At 39.5% G+C, this 18557-nt stretch overlaps 1 protein-coding gene across 3 annotated transcripts in view; it reads right to left on the reverse strand.

The window, feature by feature from the left end:
• Positions 1–18557, reverse strand: part of LVRN (laeverin) — a 74228-nt gene that overhangs the window by 22437 nt on the left and 33234 nt on the right. For all 3 annotated transcript variants that reach the window (XM_077746300.1, XM_077746298.1, XM_077746299.1), the window contains exons 5-13: positions 15233–15387; positions 13186–13299; positions 7897–8040; positions 6713–6778; positions 6534–6599; positions 6126–6298; positions 4011–4087; positions 3509–3648; positions 1486–1541 (exon numbers count right to left, since the gene is read on the reverse strand). In XM_077746300.1, the coding sequence (XP_077602426.1) occupies positions 1486–1541; positions 3509–3648; positions 4011–4087; positions 6126–6298; positions 6534–6599; positions 6713–6778; positions 7897–8040; positions 13186–13299; positions 15233–15387 (991 nt within the window). The remainder of the gene's footprint in view (positions 1–1485; positions 1542–3508; positions 3649–4010; positions 4088–6125; positions 6299–6533; positions 6600–6712; positions 6779–7896; positions 8041–13185; positions 13300–15232; positions 15388–18557) is intronic.

Below are 18557 nucleotides of genomic sequence, written 5' to 3' on the forward strand. Positions count from 1 at the left end.
GGGTAAATAAACAGACATCCATTCAAGAAATAGGACAGGCAAAAGAGAGAGAGAACACACTGGATAATTTATTATGTAAACCTCTTAATTTTATTGTCTTAAAATTTATTATCTGAGCACATATTAATTTACCTAGTTAAATACTTAGCATGGCTTATACTGAATAAATGTGATAGAAATTGAATCTAATTCTGTAGTATACTAAAATATAGGGCATACCTCGTTAAAACTATAGCTATGGCCATCAGCCTAGGGTAAAAAAAATCACTTCAAAATCTCAATTGATTGTCTATTTCTAGCAATTCTTTTTTTGGGGGGGAGGGGGACATGTCACTATTTCCTTAACTTACAGTATCACAGAAAAATACCAATGCATCTACAATCTTCCTACATTTACCCATTTTAACAGTTAATGGCCCTTTATAAATACTAAGCCTGAATCACTTGTACTTTTACCTGAGTTCTTACTCTTGCTGGAAATTTTTAAAATAATGATTCTTACACTTTATGTGATAATTGTATAAATAGTTATGTAAATAGTTAAATTCTATGACCTTTTTTAATTGATGTCTTCTCTACTGCATCCTTTTAAAATTTCTCCTTTATATTGAATTAGGGGCGCCTGGGCAGCTCAGTCGGTTAATTGTCTGACTCTGGCTCAGGTCATGATCTCACAGTTTCTGAGTTCAAGCCCTGCATCAGGCTCTGTGCTGATGGCTCAGAGCCTGGAGCCTGCTTCGGATTCTTTGTCTCCCTCTCTCTCTGTCCTTGCCCTGCTTGTTCTCTCTCTCTCTCTTTTTCTCTCTCTCTCTCAAAAATAAACACTAAAAATAATTTTTTTTAATGTCTAATTACACTTTCATCTTGTAGAACTGAAACTCTCTTCTCATTAAACACCAACTCCTTATTCTCCCTCCCTGTGGTCCCCGGGGAAATACCCTCCCTCTTTTTGTCTTTATGATCCTTACTACTCTGAGTGACTCCTATAAGAGGAAGCACATAGTATTTGCCTTTTTGTGACTGGCATATTTCATTTAGCATAACGCACTCAAAGTACATGCACGCTGTTGCATATCCCAGCAACTTTTATGTTATAATAAAATTCCACTGTATCCAAGGAATTTGATCCTAATCCTAATAAGTTGGGCCTTGTATACACTGAAGAATCAGTTTCATTTCATAGAGATCTGATTGTTATTATTTTTTTATAAAGCTCTCCAGGTATGCTTTAAAACCATGAGTGAAGAGGGGTGCCTGGGTGGCTCAGTCGGTCAAGCATCCGACTTCAGCTCACGTCATAATCTCGTGGTTCAGGAGTTCAAGCCCCACGTCGGGCTCTGTGCTGACAGCTCAGAGCCTGGAGCCTGCTTCAGATTCTGTGTCTCCTTCTCTCTCTGCCCCTCCCCGGCTCATGCTCTGTCTCTCAACAGTAAATAAATGTTAAAAACACATAAACATACACATAACTGAAGGGAATGTACTCACTTCGACAAGGAAAAGGCATCATCGATCAGCTGCAGTCTGTGAATAACAGGGATGGCCTGCAAACGAGATACAAATATGTACAGGAAGAGATGAGAACATGGGGAATATGTTTCTAGTACTAAAATAATTTCCAGAATAATATCCACAATAATCACACCATTTCAGAATCCACGCTGCTCCCAAAGCACTTTCACATGAATTGGCTCATGTGCTGAGAAAGATAATTATTAAGGATAGTCCCCTTGATTTATTTATTATACATCTGGTTTTGATAAATGGTCCCTCTGGATATCAATCATAAGGCTTTCAGCTGGCAGAGCGTTTTGCCAAAATACTCCCCGAAAAATGGCATGTTAGAAAATGAAACAGGAAGCCATGTCTAAAAGGCTGCTCGAAACAGAAAGCACACGTTAAATTGTATTCTAATGTCCAAATTGTTGTCAGGAGACGTTTTGGCCTAGGAAGCCTTACGTAAATATTATTTAGCACCATGTGGTAATTATCTGTCTAGTACAGTATCTGGTAAGCAGGGTCCTGTCTTCTCAAGATCTTACTAAATTGACACAATCCACCAACAGAGCCCTTTGGATGAAAGAAAGGCGGGGGTCAATTGCCAACCTGACTGCTTAGGCTTCTGTCTGAGCCCCCTGGCATTGCCTGGCCACAGGACTCTATGGAATTCCTTCTACACCTCGCATGTTGTCACAAGTGTGGTCCTAGAAAATCAGTCTTTACAACATCTCTTTGAACTTCTCAGCATGCTAGACTTCAATCTTCCCCTGGTAGTACTCTCATTTCTTTTCTGGCAGTAATAACACTTGGGTTTTCTAAATTAATATTAATGGCAGACATGCTGTTTCATTTGCTCCCCAATTACAGAGTAAAAATAACTGACTCAGTGCTTCAATAAGTAAGCCTACAATGGTTTCAAGAAATCGTTGCTAGACTGGCATGATCTTGCTTGCATGGCCTACAGGGCCCATAGAAATCAATAAGAATGTAGAATGTAGAATAAGAATATAGAATAAGAATGAAAAAGACTTTTTTCTGAGTCAGGGGGAATGAGCAGGGGAGGAGCAGAGAGGGAGGGAGAGAGACAGAATCTGAAGCAGGCTCCATGCTCAGTGCAGAACTGGATATGGGGCTCGATCCCACGACTGCAAGATCATGACCTGAGTCGAAATCAAGGGTCAGATGCCTAACCGACTGAGCCACCCAGGGACCCCAGGAATATAATGTTTTAAGAATTAACACTTTCTAGCATATATCGAGTACCCAGTAAGGGCTTACAGGTTTTAAGCATATGTTTACCTATGTTATCTCTAACTCTTGTGATAAATAACAAAGATATATTATTCCTATCTTGTTATTTTCAATATTTTTTAAGTAATCTCTACACCCAATGTAGGGCTCAAACCCACAACCCCGAGATCAAGAGTTACATGCTCTACCAATGGAGCCAGCCAGGTGCCCCTGTTATTCTTATTTTAAGCAACGAGATGGAAATGGAGCATTTAAGTAGCTTGTCTAAGATCACAAAACTAATGATTAATAGGAAAATGTACTCTGATTTTCACCTAGGAATGTAAAATTGTTGTAGAAAAATGCTATTAATATTCAAAAACAATACATTCAACCAAAATCTCCCCTCTCTAGGAATGAAGGGAAAAAGTCCTGTGTGGCATGGTGTGAAAGGTGGCAGTGAGGGTAGAGTCTCTTCCCACCACATGGGTTTATGAAAGCTTAGCTCTACAAGGCTCTAGGGGCACCTAGAGGCCTCAGCTGGTTAAACATCTGACTCTTGATTTCAGCTCAGGTCATGATCTCATGTTTTGTGAGCTTGAGCCCTGCGTCAGGCTCCGTACTATCAGTGCAGTGCTTGCTTGGGATTCTCTCCCTCTCCCCCTCTCTCTGCCCTTCCTCCGTTCTCTTTCTGTCTCTTAAAATAGGTAACCTTAAAAAAAAAAACTCCAGAGTGCAATATTAATGTTACTTAATAACAGGCATAAAAATATAACGTTACCTTAGGATCTTTTTCCAGCTGTTGCTTTAACTTTTTCCAACCTAATTTATCATAGTTAACTCTGTAATAGCCAGTCATATTCAAATTGAGAATCACCCAGTCATGATCAGAATCTGAAATTTGCATTTCAGGAAATGTTTCTACAAAGGAATATGGGAAAACCATGAAATGCTACGTCTAAAAATATTCCAGTACATGTTTATACTATATCCTCTTAATTTTAAACAGTAAACCCAATAAACCCAACAATAAAAAATGAAAGGAAGTCTAAAATATATACTGATCTTACCATATATGTTTTTCATAAGTAATGGCTTTTGATTTGAAACTTTTCTTTATGGTTCTATGTTCAACCGGAATGATATAATATTTTAGTTTTAAGCAAGACAGCTTTTCAAAAGCTGTACGCCTCAACATTTTATTCTCTACCTTGATATATGTGTGTGTGTGTAATATATATTCATGCATGTATGTGAAAATATTTTAAAAATTTGTTACTTACTGCTGCTTTTATCTAGCCAAACTAGAGACTGAGTGATTCCATTTTTTATCCAAAGAATAGGTACAATCCATGTGTCACTTATTAGGAAAAACAAAAAACAAAAATTCAGTTTATTTTCATACATAAGACATAAATTCTGAGCCAACAGTAAGGGAGATGAGAAAAATAACAGACAGAACCTGAATTCTTTGGTAATTTTCTCAGATATGCAAGGGTTTGCTCTTAGGATTTTTCATTGTTGTTTTTATTTTTATTTATTTAAAATTTTTTTAATGTTTGTTTATTTTTGAGAGAAAGAGAGCTGAGCAGGGGATGGGCAGAGAGAGAGAAGGAGATACAGAATCGAAAGCAGGCTCCAGACTCTGAGCTGTCAGCACAGAGCCCAATGCCAGGCTCGAACCCACGAACCTTGAGATCATGACAGAAGCTGAAGTCTGACGTTTAACCGACTAAGCTACCCAGGCGCCCCCATTCAATGTTGTTTCTATAAGCCAGTTTTTCTTTGTCCATTCGTCTTTTCTTTTATTCTTTCTTCTTTACTTTTTCTTATAACTTAAGGTAGCTACTAAGACTATCTTGTATCTGAAACTTTTTTTTTGTATCTGAAACTCTCAAGGCCTGTTTATATTAAATTACAGCCACTTTGCCTCACTTGGGGGTTGTTCAAATGCTGCAGACAGACCCAAATCCATCTGTGCCAAGAGAGGCAAAGAGTAATTTAAGAAGAAAAAGCTTGACAAACATTTCAAAATGCTTTTCTGCCTCAAGCTTTCTCCCCATCTGAAAATTGTTCAGCACAGACCAGCCAGATTATTCATATTTACTGAAAGCCAACATTCTTCCCATGTTGGTAGACGTGACCTGAAAGGAGCTGACGATCACAAGGAGGACATTAGTCATCTGAAGAGTCACACTCCTTGGAGTTTGGGCAAGACTTGCAATCTTGCTCAAACGCTCACAAGTCTGGTTTCTCAGAAGACTCTGAATGAGGGTGTGTGTTGAATCACTAAGGCGCACATCTTCTCAAAAGTCACGGAGTCGTGATGAGCACAGGGTGATGGATGGAAGTGTTGAAATAACTGTATTGCAGGCTTCAAACTAATGTAAGACCGGATGTTAACTAAGTGGAATTAAAATTAAAACTTAAAAGAAAAAAAAAGCAAGTCACAGATTCGCAGAGTGACAAGGGAACTTCAGTTCTGTTCCTTTCTCCTGGGGTTTTAGAGGAAGAACAGGGTGAGCTCCATTCTTTGGTGATGCTATTGGAAAATGACTCCTTCGTGTGTGCTGATAACGTACCACAGTGAGATGTGAATATCAGAACCTTATCAAACACATTTGGAACATTCTCTAACAAGTTAAGAAAGGGAAGGCAAGGATAGGAGAAGAGATCAGTGCTAAGCTGCCTTATACTCATTTTTTCACTTCGTTTTAATGACAGTCCTCTGAGATACATGTGGTCACGTTTACTTTATAGTTAAGGACTGAAACTCAGAGATTTTTGAAATGAGACCTACGCAAGGCTTGAATTTCAGTGAAGTTGACATTTAAACCCAGATGTCAGGGAATCTAAAGGCCCTAATTCTAACATTATAGGCACAGCTATAAATACACACGTATGCACGTGTGGACACGCGCAGAATGATTTCTCAAGGAAGCCATGATCGTACAGTTCTGTTTCTAGGGAAAAGAAAACAGCTGTGCTTCAGGATCCTCTTTTCTACCGATTAACATGAGGCCGTGCACGGTCCTACCTTCTTGTCTCTCACCCAGAATCCTGAGTAAATGCATGCCTTCTGTCTGAAGGGCAAAGAAAATACATAACCGCCAAAGCACTGGTTGCTGGCGTCATCCTAATTGCCAGGGGAGGGGCACTGCCTTGAACCCTTCAATAAAGATCTCTGGCCTTGCTCAACACATCACTGGCTCTGCCTCATGCCAGCACCCCAGAAACAACACTCAGTGTGGACCAGGAAGGTGCCATCTCAGAGCCCCTCTGCAGAAGAAGGCGTACCCAGCTGGAATTATATGCTTCCTCAGCCTCAGGCTGTTTTCCATTTGGTCAGACCTCTACCTCCCAAGGAAGGTGAAGACAGAGGAGCAAATGTAACCTACTTGTGGGTCAGGAGAGTCTGATTTTTAACCTTTCCAAGATAAAATGGCTCCTGTTTCATGGCACCAGTGGATACGTTCAAGGTGATGACTGGAAAACCACTCTGGTGTGTCCAACGGTCCATTATGCTTTTTACTGGTGCTGGCAAAAGAATTTTACTCTGGCTGTCGACAACCTGTTTTAAAAAATCATCACAAGAGAAGATATTTACCATCAAAATCTTCTGGGGGAGCGATCTCCTAAAAGAAACTCCCTGGCTATTCTATTTTTCATCTATGCAGTAATTCCCAGTGGGTGATATGCTGGACCAAATTCAGAACGCTGTTCAACTCTATATGTGAATGAATCCTTAGTTCGTTCATTCGTTCATTCATTCATTCAACACAGATGTCAGGAAGTAAGACAATTACCATTTGAAAATGCCTCCATAGATCATCTTGCTCAGCATTTGAGTAAGAAAATGTCTTCAAGTATGACTGTAAAAAAAAAAAACAACAGAAGAATGGAAAAAGCTAAGGTTAAAATAAATAACATGCCAAAACAATTTATGTCTACTGCCTGCCAGGTAACAATAATTGTGCAAACTCACCTTTAGTGCACTGATAAATAAATTCTCATTCAGGAAGCTAGAAAGCATTCGGACCAAAGATGCTCCCTAAGACAGAAGAAAGAGTCCATCATTTGAACAAATCCGATATATAAATACCAACACATTCCATTTTGATGAGCAATATTCTGGGCTTTTCTTCCAATTGCTTTGTGGACTTCAGTTGAACGTTTACGGTATCCCAAAATCACTGATAAAATCATAGACTGTCACTAATTATTAGATAAAAAGTGAGCAAATAGCCTACATATAAAGAAGTCAGGGGGCACCTGGGTGGCTCAGTCAGTTCAGCGTCCAACTTTGGCTCAGGTCATGATCGCACGATTCATGAGCTCAAGCCCCGCATCAGGCTCGTGCTGACAGCTCAGAGACTGGATCCTGTTTCAGATTCTATGTCTCCCTCTCTCTCTGCCCCTCCCCTGCTCGTTCCCTCTCTCTCTCCCCTCCTCTTTCTCTCAAAATTAAACATTAAAAAATGAAAAAAAAAAAGAATTCAGGATACATAACATGTTTTGTTTTCTTAAATAGTTTATTGTCAGGTTGGTTTCCATATAACACCCAGTGCCATCCCAACAAGTCCCCTCCCGCATGCCCATCACCTCCCTTCCCCTCTCCTCCACTCCCATCAGCCCTCAGTTTGTTCTCAGCATTTAAGAGTCTCTCATGGTTTGCCTCCTTCCCTCTCCCCAACTATTTTTCCCCCTTCTTCTCCCCTACGGTCCTCCGTTAAGTTCCTCCTAATCCACCTATACATGCAAACATATGGTATCTCTTCTCTCTGCCTGACTTATTTCACTCAGCATAACACCCTCAAGTTCCATGCATGTTGCTACAAACGGCCAGATTTCATTCTTTCATCTTTTAAGCTGAGATATTTACATGGTAAGAATAAACTTCCACCAAACAGAAGGGTTCGCCTTAAAAGTAGCAAGTTGTCTCAGTGTTTTTATAATGATGGATGGTACTGAGCACCTAATATGGACTTGATTAATTTGCTAGATGAGAATTGATTTATCCACCTCTTCTGAAATTCATCCACTGAAGAAAATTACGGTTATTTGAATCAAAAGTTTTCTAGTATCCTATTAGTCTATTATTCTTAGAATCCATTTTAAGCACCTTAATGCCAGAGTGCAAAGCAAAAGAAAATAGGTAACTGATTTTACCTTGTTGTAAGTAAATAAGTCAAAGAGCTCATTTATTTCACTGGTTTCTGTGAAATTTTCTACCTTCAAGGACACAGCTCTAGACACCAGGGCGTGATCTTCACTGAGGACATGATGTAAAATGTTAGAAAAAAAGATCTCATTCTAAAAGGAAAAGAGTGAGCAGCATTAACATCTTAGGTTTCACAGAAACACAAAATTCAAATGCTTTCAAAATACTTACCAAAATTACTTCCAAAAACTGACACTGAAGAGGAGGAAAAACAGTCAGATGTGCTCCATGAGCTGTTATATGCCAAATAAGTTAGGATTCTTTGAATGACAAAACTCTAAGCTACTTGTCTTCCCCTTTAGTAGCCCTTTTTATTTCAATGGAAAAAAAAAAACCAAACCAAAACACCAAACCTGTTACAAAAGTTGATGTGTTTTCCGGGAGAGCCATCTACATGCTCCCAAAGTGGGTCCCTGGCCATAAAGGCAGGACCCGGCAGGCAATACCATTGCTAGGTGGTTTTAATCCTCTAGAATTTTATTGGTAATTTTATTAGTAACCCTTTATAATGGATCAGTCTCTGTTACGTGAACATTTGCAAACCAAAACCAGGCCAGATTTACAGATCCAGTGATGATGTCAGAATTTGTCATTGGAAATAAGCCCACAGACTGGATAGTACAGCTTATGGATCATGCATGAGGAGATGGAAACTTACTATATTTTAATGAGAAGTACAGAGCACTGAAAAAAAAAATAGACTTCTCTCAGCCACATGACAAGGGGCACTTCTTTTTGGAAGGAGAGATAAAAGGAAAACCCAGGTATAGCCAGAGAAGTGTGTGGGAAGGCAAAGCTGAAGAAAGGGTAGCGGTAAAGAGACATGAGAGACAGCTGGCTCAGACCATCCGGGTCTGAGTGAGCCCCCTAATAATCTCGGGGGGGCCCCAAGCTGACGCCTTCAATTCTGCCTGCTTCCATTTGACAATGTTCTAACCAACCTTCTCCTGGTACCGTATTATTTTTCATTTAACACCATTGATTTGGCAGTTATCAAACTCTGCTCTTCCAGAAATGAGACAGCCTGTCATTTAGAACAATGTAGCTCAAACTTTAATGTGAGTATGGATCACTGTGGATCTGATCGATACATATGTGAATTCAGGGGCACCTGGGTGGCTCAGACAGTTAAGCATCTGACTTTGGCTCAGGTCATGATCTCGGGGTTCATGGGTTTCAGCCCCATGTTGGGCTCTGTGCTGACATCTCGGGGCCTGGAGCCTGCTTCGGATTCTCTGTCTCCCTTTCTCTCTGCCCCTCCCCTGTTCACGCTCTCTTTCTCTCTCTCAAAAATAAACATTAAAAAAATAAAAAATAAATGTATAAAATAAATGCATAGTTGCAGAATGGCCCATTATTGAGTCAATGAATGAACCATAATTGACTTCATCATTTCCCTATTAGTTAGGCATTGAAGTGGTATTCAGCTTTCTGTTGTTATGAATAATGTTTTAATGAACACCATTAAATGTAGACTTTTCCAGATTTTGTGAACCCCACCACTGACCCCTGGATGGATTGCCTCTTCTGGCTGCCTGGTGTAAGGTTTTATATCATCTTCTGGGTATCATTGTAATAACACAAGTCAACAGTGATGAATGGGGCAAACACCTCTTCCTCAATATCCTTGAGGTCTTTTCTCCTCTGGGCCACCCATAAATTAAAGCTTGTTCCAGCCTGTTCCAGTCCTGCTGGAGGGAAACACTTATACAAAAAGTGATGTTAGACTTTAGAAATGCGTATCTAGCCACTACATACAGTGATTGGAGAAAGTGAGTCTGTACACTCACCATTACTTTCTTCCCATAGCTGTGAGATTATAAAGAAAAAGATCTACTCTCATTAAATATATTATTATCCTAAGAAATACAACAGTATTTATTATAAGAAATGTGCATGGAATATCACCATGGTTGAAAGCACAGGCTTTGGGGGTACCTGGATGTCTCAGTAGATTAAGCATCTGACCATCTGACTCTTGATTTCAGCTCAGGTCACGATCTCATGGTTGGTGGGTTTGAGCCCTGCGTCAGGCTCTGTGCTGGCAGTGCAGAGCTTTCTTGGGATTCCCTTTCTCCCTCTCTCTGTCCCTCCCCGTTCATGCTTTGTCTCTCAAAATAAATAAACTGGAAAAAACACAGCTCTTTGAAACGGTGTTACTCACAAAAGGCAACCCAACTGTATCTTTCTGAAACTCAGTTTCTCCATTTAGAAATGGAGGAAAGAACATTGTGTTTATTGTATTATTATTAAGACTAAATACATTTACATAAAGTTCTTAGCACAGTGCCTGGCAAACAGGACATGTTCAGTGAGGGTTAGCCACTTGCAATCACTTATCATAAACGTCACTATTATGATTTCCTTAGAGTCTGCTGATGATTGGGTCAGATAATGGATACAATACTCCGTAAATGGTAGTTGACACGATGCCACCTCGTAGATCCTCAACAACTTGTTGCACAAATTATTATTGTTGTCATGACTGCACGAAACTTACTTTACAAATGAGGAACTAAAGCTTAGAGGTGGTCAGCTTGCAATGATTGCAAAAACAGAGTAAGATCTGACTGCCTACAAGACTCCGATGTTTCTTCCCCTCCTGCCAAGTCTGCTGCTTCCTTAGGCCGGGCAGAAGAAGACAGACAGAAAAGTCAGTGGGTGGCAGCATCAGAGCTGGGGCCTCAGGGACCAAGAAACCAACTGGTGCCTGATGTTTTCTGAATCTGGGGCCATGGCCCACTCATAACATGTTTTAATGACTTTCAGCTGAAATTAGACCAAGAGAGAAAAAATGGAAATCTGATTCAGCATATGGTTCTGTGATTCTCTTTCTCAATGTCAATTTAACGGCCAGATTAAAAGGAAGCCAAAGTTCTTGATCTCGCAAAGATCGCTGAAATACGGCTTTAAGCTTTTAAAAAATAAAGCTCACGGCAGATTCTTCAAGCGCCAGGTTCTGATGCTCTTTGGCCCAGGGTTATATTCAGGCAGCTTCACAAACACTGACAAATGCAGATTCAGAAAAGAGGTATTAAGAAAGCAATGATTATGGGGTACCTGGGTGGCTCAGTCACTTAGGTGTCTGACTTCAGCTCAGGTCATGGTCTCATAGCCCAGAAGTTCAAAACCTGCTTGGGCCTCTGTGCTAACAGCTCCCTCTCTCTTTCTCTGCTACTCTCCTACTCATGCTCTCTCTCTCTCTTTCTCTCCTCCAAAAACAAACATTTTCAAAATTTTTTTAAAAAGCAATGATTAAAAGAAGTAACTAAATGGCACAAAAAGAGGCTAATCTCATCACGTTTACTTCAAAAACACTAGTAATTTATTTCCATCAAATTTTTCCAGATATAATACCTTAGCCATTTCAGTTGCATTAAGGGGTAAGTGATCGATGGCAATGATATATTCCATTCAACTAAGAAAATAAAGAGTGAATCTGTTTCACAGGAATAGAACTTTTTTTCTTATTGAATCCAAGCAGAGTTAATTTGGGATACAACCAAATGCTTTCATAAACAGTTATAGAAGACATAAACCATGCATAGATTCTATCTTATAAAAGAGAGATATAAACAATTTTATAGGTATAGAGTATATCCTAAGGGTTTTTGAAGACAACTGATGTTTACATATATAAAGTTTGGGTAAATGAAGAGTCATAGAATGAACTCACACAAACACACACACACACACACACACACTATTAGCATCTGGAGGCCAGGAGCACTCCTATGTATTTCCTCTGCAGAGCACAGTCGGGTGAAGACATGAACTTGGAGTCAGAGAAACCTGGGACCTAATCTCATCTCTGATATATGGTAGCCATAAACCCTTGGATGACTTAATGTTCCTACACCTCTTTCCTCAACCAGAAAATAGATAAAGTGACAACTACACTCCTATGATTGTTTTGAGAAATAAGTAAGATGAGGTGTGTACAAAACTCATACTACCTAGGATGTAAGTCCGAAGTGCTCGGTGTATAGGAAAGGGAATATTATTGTCATTATTATTGTCATTACCTTCGTCATCAGATTAGACCCAGACAACTGAGTTATAATCACACTTCTGTCTCTATCATGCAAATGACTTGGACAAGACACTTGATCATTAGCACTTCAGTTTCCTAATCTATGTAATGATGGCCAGCCCCGGTGAAGTTGAGCAGGGCACCACAGGGCAGCCGGACTATGGGGTGGTGGGCAATTTATTGGAAGTCCACAAAGCGTACAGTGGGTGGCATGGAAGCAGGCTATTGCGGGGTCCCTGGGCAGCTCAGTCGGTTGGGCATCTGACTCTTGACTTCATGATCATGGTCTCTCGGTTTGTGGGGCTGAACCCTACCTTAGGCCGGGGTGTGGAGCCTGCTTGGGATTCTCTTCCTCCCTGCCTGTCTGCCCCTCCCCCATGTTCTCTCTTTCCCTCTCAAAATAAATAAACTTAAAAAAAACAACAACAACAGAGGCTGCTACAGTAGTGCTTCCTGCAAACTGCAAATTCATGAACAGGTTAAAAAAAAAAAGGATTTTTAAATAAAGTTTCCATGGGACCAAATTAGGTTTGCCAATGTTTTATTCTGCCAAATAATCAGCAAAAAACCAAAATATCATCTATCTACTGTCTCCATCCTTTCATTTAAAAAAAAAGATAAATTGCATTGCCAATGTAATAGGAAAAACATAATCTTTGAATCTCCTTCAAAGTGAGTACATTTAGCCTGTAATAAAGATCAGGCCAGCGGAGATTAATCCGCCTTTCAAATATCAGTATAGTGAGTGAGGTTGGGGAAAGGAAAGAAGCCACGAACTAAGCTGGGAAACACTGGGAGGATGGGATGAGGGACAGACCAGCAAAGAGCAGCAGGAAGAGTATCCTTGAGCATCAGAAAGGTAAAGGCAGGGGCGCCTGGGGGCTCAATTGGCTGAGCATCTGACTTCAGCTCAGGTCAGGATCTTTTTTTTTTTTTTTTAACAAATAGTTTATTGTCAAGTTGGTGTCCATATAACACCCAGTGCTCATCCCCACAAGTGCCCTCCTCCATGCCCATCTCCCCCCTCTCCCCCCACACCCATCAGTCCTCAGTTTGTTCTCAAAACATTTAAATATCAAGGCAAAGTAAAATCAATTCAGCTTTAACCTGCCATTCTAAAAGCACTATCTTTTAGTGCTTTAATGAAATGCATTATCTTTATAATTAGGAGAAAAAAATAAGGAAATTTAACAGACATACTTACTCTTCGGAATTGAGGATTGAAGTAGTTAATTACTCCAAATTCAAAATAAGATGCAAAACCTTCTTTGAGCCAGATATCATTCCACCAATTCATGGTAACCAAATTTCCAAACCACTTTTGGAGATGGGAGAAAACAGAGTTTTCTTAAATTTAACTAAAGTGATATTTATTGTAATTGTATATTAAATAGATGTAAGGTCAAAGACACAATTAAACTTTATTTGTCCTCAATAATCAAACTTGAAAATAAGACTCCAAAAAGCAGGTTGTTGCTTTAACATGAAGAGATTTAAGTCATGCATTTCTCTGAAATAATTATTTCACATCCAAATGATTGAAAGCAATTTTTTTTTAAAACTGTCATGTTCAGGGGCACCTAGGTGGCTTAGTTGGTTGAGTGTCCCCCTTTGGCTCACGTCATAATCTCATGGTTCCTGAGTTCAGGCCCTGCGCTGGGCTCTGTGCTAGCAGCTCAGAGCCTGGAGCCTGCTTTGGATTCTGTGTCTCCCTCTCTCTCTGCCCCTCCCCGGCTCACACTTTGTCTCTCTCTCTCAGAAACAAACATTTAAAAAAAAACTGTCATGTTCAAAGATAACATAAGCCAGAGTAGCATTTCCTTAACTGTTCACTTCCCCAAAAGTTACATTAAGTTAAATAAAGCAGAAGTCCAGAATGTTCAGTTAACACCTACTAATTACAGCATCATATACTCTAAATAGACCACACCAGAATTTTTCTGGAAGCAGTTATTATGTTTTAAGAACATGTTTTGATCTGTGCTGTAGACAAATCGTTCATGTGTTCTACAAAGTGGTCCAGCTGTAATTATTGTCTATTTGAGCTTAACAGAAAGTGTCAAATGGACGATGAATAGAAGCGGGAAAGAACAACAGAATAATTTCTAAAAGCAACTAATATGTACCCTAGTGTTTAATCAAATTCTTCTAACAGCTGTGAGGTACTAATAGTTAGCAGCCTGTCTTCCAAAACAATGTGGCACTTGAGCGATCATAAAAAATGACATTTTGAGGGACTGATCAAAACTTGTCAAGGTTTGTTTTGACTACACAACAAGGAGTTATTCTATCCTAGTAAATCACTCTTTCCAAAACTTCTTATGGATCCACATAACAAAAAGATAGCAATTTCATAGCTTAGATCATTTATTTCTTGACAAACTGGTATTAACGGAGTCAAGGTCAAGAAACAGATGTAAGAACCTCCATCAAACACACAGCTAAGCTTCTAAAATCACAGTGTGAAGGCAAAGATCTTAAGAAATAACTCCTTATTTATACTGCTTTGGGGCATGGAGTTTGAGGATTGATAACTGCTCATCCCACTGACCTTAATATATTGCCAGCGCCCCTTTAACCCCTCCTCAAAAAACTAAGTTTATAACAATGTACTGATGAAATGTGGATATCTTTCAGTGACCTTTTTTTAATATCCCTTCTTTTAAGATGGAATGAAAACAAGTCATCACCACTCTGATCGGCTTTCTTTCCTTGAACAGGACTCTGTGGAGCCAAGTTTACCTTTGGATGTAAATAACTGAGCTCTGTTTGGCCTGTAAGGTATTATCGCTGTGATCCATCACCAGTAGTTCAAATCCATGCAAGATCTGATTACACAGATCCTTCCTTCACTGTCCTACTTTTTGAATGATTTTTTAAAATCTGGTGTACCATAGGGGCACCTGGGTGGCTCAGTAGGTTGAGCATCTGAATCTTGATTTCGGCTGTTGTCAGGACCTTAGGGTCATGGGTTGCAGCCCCACATCTGGCTCTGAGCTTATGGCGTGGAGCCTGCTTGTGATCCTCTCTCTCTACTCTCTCTGCTCCTCCCCTGCTTTCTCTCTCTCTATTTCAAAATAAATAAATATTGAATGAATGAATGAATGAATGAATGAATGAATGAATGAATGAAAGAAATCTGATGCACCATAGAGTTTTTTTGTTTTGTTTTGGTTTGGTTTTTGGTATCCTTGGTAGAGCAGCTGGAGAATACCTGCATGTGAAATAAGAAAGAACATTTTACCACATGCCTGATGTCCGATCTCGTGGGAGAGAATGAAGTAGATCACAGCCTTTTTGTCTGTTACTTGATCGTTTGGTTGCATCAACAATAATGATTCATCAAATATCAATAGTCCCCAATTTTCCATTGCACTGTTGTCAAAAGTAGGCAAGGCAATTATATCTAAGTGGATTTAAATGGAGGGAAAAATGAAATCATCTCTTCCAAAAAGTTTGGGATTTCCAGATAAAAGTATCTCAAAATGAAATCATAAAATTCCTTAAAGAAAATGCAAGTGAATATTTTTAATTTGAGGGGAGGGAAGATGAATACGAAAGACAGAATCCAGAAAACAAATTGCTTTGACATCTGAAAATCACATACTTTTGATAAAGAATCTGTACAGAGGACTCAAAACAGCCCCAGAAAAAACCAAACTTTTCCAATTTGGCAAACAATCAATCTTAAGAGACACTTCACTACATAAGATAGGCGAGAAGGAAATATGCATATTCAAAGATGCCCAACATCAAGTGTCATAAAAAAATTGCAAATTACAACGAGATGCTCCTACACAACTATTAGGATGGATTAAATCCAAAACACACTGACAAACGCTAGAGAAGATATGGGACAGCAGGAGCTCTCCTTCATTGCTGTGGGAAGGCAAAATGGTATTGACACTTTGGAGACAGTTTGGGGGTTTCCTATAAAGCTAAATAAAGGCTGGCCATATCGTCTGGCAATTGAGCTCTGAAGTTATTCGCCCACATGAGTTGAAGACTTAAGTCCACAGAAACTGGCAAATGAATGTTTATAGAGATTTATTGGTAATTGGGAAAAATCAGAAGCAACCAAGACAGATTTCAACAGGTGAACGTATACACAAACTTCAGTATATCCATCCACACCATGAAGTATCATTCAGCAATAAAAAGAAATGAACTATCCAACCATGAGAGATCACAGAGGAACTTTACACGCAGATTGCTAAGTAAAAGAAGCCAGTAGGGAGAAGCTATACACGTTACCATTCCAAATACAGTAAAACCCCGGTTTGCAAGCATAACTTGTTCCAGAAACATGCTGGTAATCCAGAGCACCCGTATATGAAGCGAATTTCAAGAACCATCGGCTCAGCTATGATCCTGTGACATTCGGCATCACATACGACTCGTATTGCAAGATATTGCTCGTTTATCGAGTTAAAACGCATGAGAAATGCTTGCTCGTCTTGCGGAACACTAGAAGAACAAGTTACTCACAATCCAAGGTTTTACTTATGGAAAAGGTAAAACCAGAGCGACAGGAAAAAGATGAGTGGTTATCAGGACTCTGGGGAGGTGGAGGGGGGATGCATAAGTGGAGAATGGGATTTTTATGGCAGTGAAATTATTCTGTAGAACACTGTAATTTTGGACACATGTCATTGTACATTTGTCCAAACTCATAGAATGTCCAGCACCAAGAATGAAACCTAATGTAACCTACAGGCTTTAACTAATGATACTATATCAATATGGGCTCATCAATTGTAAATGTGCCACTCTAGTGCAAGATATTTGCAGTAGGGTAGACTGGGGGTGGGGAGGAGAGGAGGTAAATGGGAAAACTCTACACTTTCTGTGTAATTTTCCGATAAACCTGCAACTGCTCTAAAAAAATGATCTAGTTAATTTTTTTTAGTGTTTTATTTATTTCTGAGAGAGAGAGACAGGCAGACAGACAGCGTAAGCAGGGGAGGGTCAGAGAGAGAGGGGGACAGAGAATCTCAAACAGCCTCCAGACTCTGAGCTAGCTGTCAGCACAGAGCCCGACGTGGGACTCGAACCCACGAACCGTGAGATCATGACCTGAGCTGAAGTCGGACGCCCAACCGACTGAGCCACCCAGGCGCCCCAAAAATGGTCTAGTTAAAATGAAATATTTTAGTTCACCAAAAGACACTGCAAAAAAATATGAAAGGCAAGCCACAAACTGGGAGAAATACTGCAGCATATATCACAAAAAAACTAGACAATGGTTTTTTTTAATATTTAAAAAAACACCAACAAATTAAAATTTTTTTTAAAAAATGTGAACAGGTCACTAAAGAAATAATTGAAATAGCCAAAAATCTTACTTGAAACATTCAACTTCAATAATTATCAGAAACAAAAATTAAAACAATGATATAACTTAATCTTTCAAATGTGTGAGAATAATAATCAGTACTGTGAGTATTGGTATTATTAATAATTAGGTAAAAGAAAACTGACATATAGCCTTTTGATAAGGGTGTGAACTGCTACAATCTTTCTAGCAAAATGTTAAAACAATTTTTGAAGTTATTTAAACTACCCTTTGGTTAAGTCATTCAACTTTTGGAGTTGATACTAGGGCAAGTAGCATGGATATTTGAACACATTCCTTATGTTTTCTTTAGTGTTTTTAAAGTAACTCAAAATGGAGGGGACAGACTTAGTCCAAATGTTTAACCACAGAGGATTAAATAAGTTATTTTGTCAAATCGATTTGCAAGCATTCTATGTTTTAAAAATGACAATACAGGGGCACCAGGTGGCTCAGTCGGTTAAGCATCCAACTCCTAGGCTCAGGTCAGGATCTCAGAGTTGCTGAGATCGAGCCCTACTTTAGGCTCTGCGCTGGGCATGGAGCCTGCTTAAGATTCTCTCTTCCCCGGGACACCTGGGTGGCTCAGTCTGTTGAGAGTCCGACTTCGGCTCAGGTCATGATCTCATGGTTCGTGGGTTCAAGCCCCGCATCAGGATCTGTGTTGACAGCTAGCCCAGAGCGTGGAGGCTGCTTCGGATTCTGTGTGTCTCTCTCTCTGACCCTCCCCCTGCTCACACTGTCTCTCTCTCTCTCAGAAATAAATAAAAGACATTAAAAAAAAAAAGAAAAAGATTCTCTCTTTCCCTCTCCCTTGGTCCCTCTCTTCAACTCATGTGCATGTGCATGCTCTCTCCCTCTCTCTCTCAAAAAATAAAATAAAAATGACAATACAGAAGAATATTTAGTTATCTGGACCATGTTGCTACATACAGTAGCAACCTTTTAAAACAAACCAAAAAAAAAAAAAAGGTCATTCAAAGAATAGTCTCAAACTCCAATTCCATTTTCATTAAAAATAAAGAAGCAGGGGCCCCTTGGTGGCACAGTTGCTGAAGCGTCCAACTTTGGCTATTTATGGACCTCGGAATCGGAATTTCATATAAGTGTCATGTGTCAACAAAACGGTCTTCTTTTGATTTTTTAAAACCATTTAGAACTGTAAAAACCACTTTTAGTTCACGGGCCATACAGAAAAATGCAGTGTGGGCCATATTTGATAGTTTACCAACCCCTAATTG

Source organism: Crocuta crocuta, unplaced genomic scaffold (assembly GCF_008692635.1).
Source record: "Crocuta crocuta isolate KB4526 unplaced genomic scaffold, BGI_CrCroc_1.0 scaffold218, whole genome shotgun sequence".
Classification (NCBI taxonomy): Eukaryota; Metazoa; Chordata; class Mammalia; order Carnivora; family Hyaenidae; genus Crocuta; species Crocuta crocuta.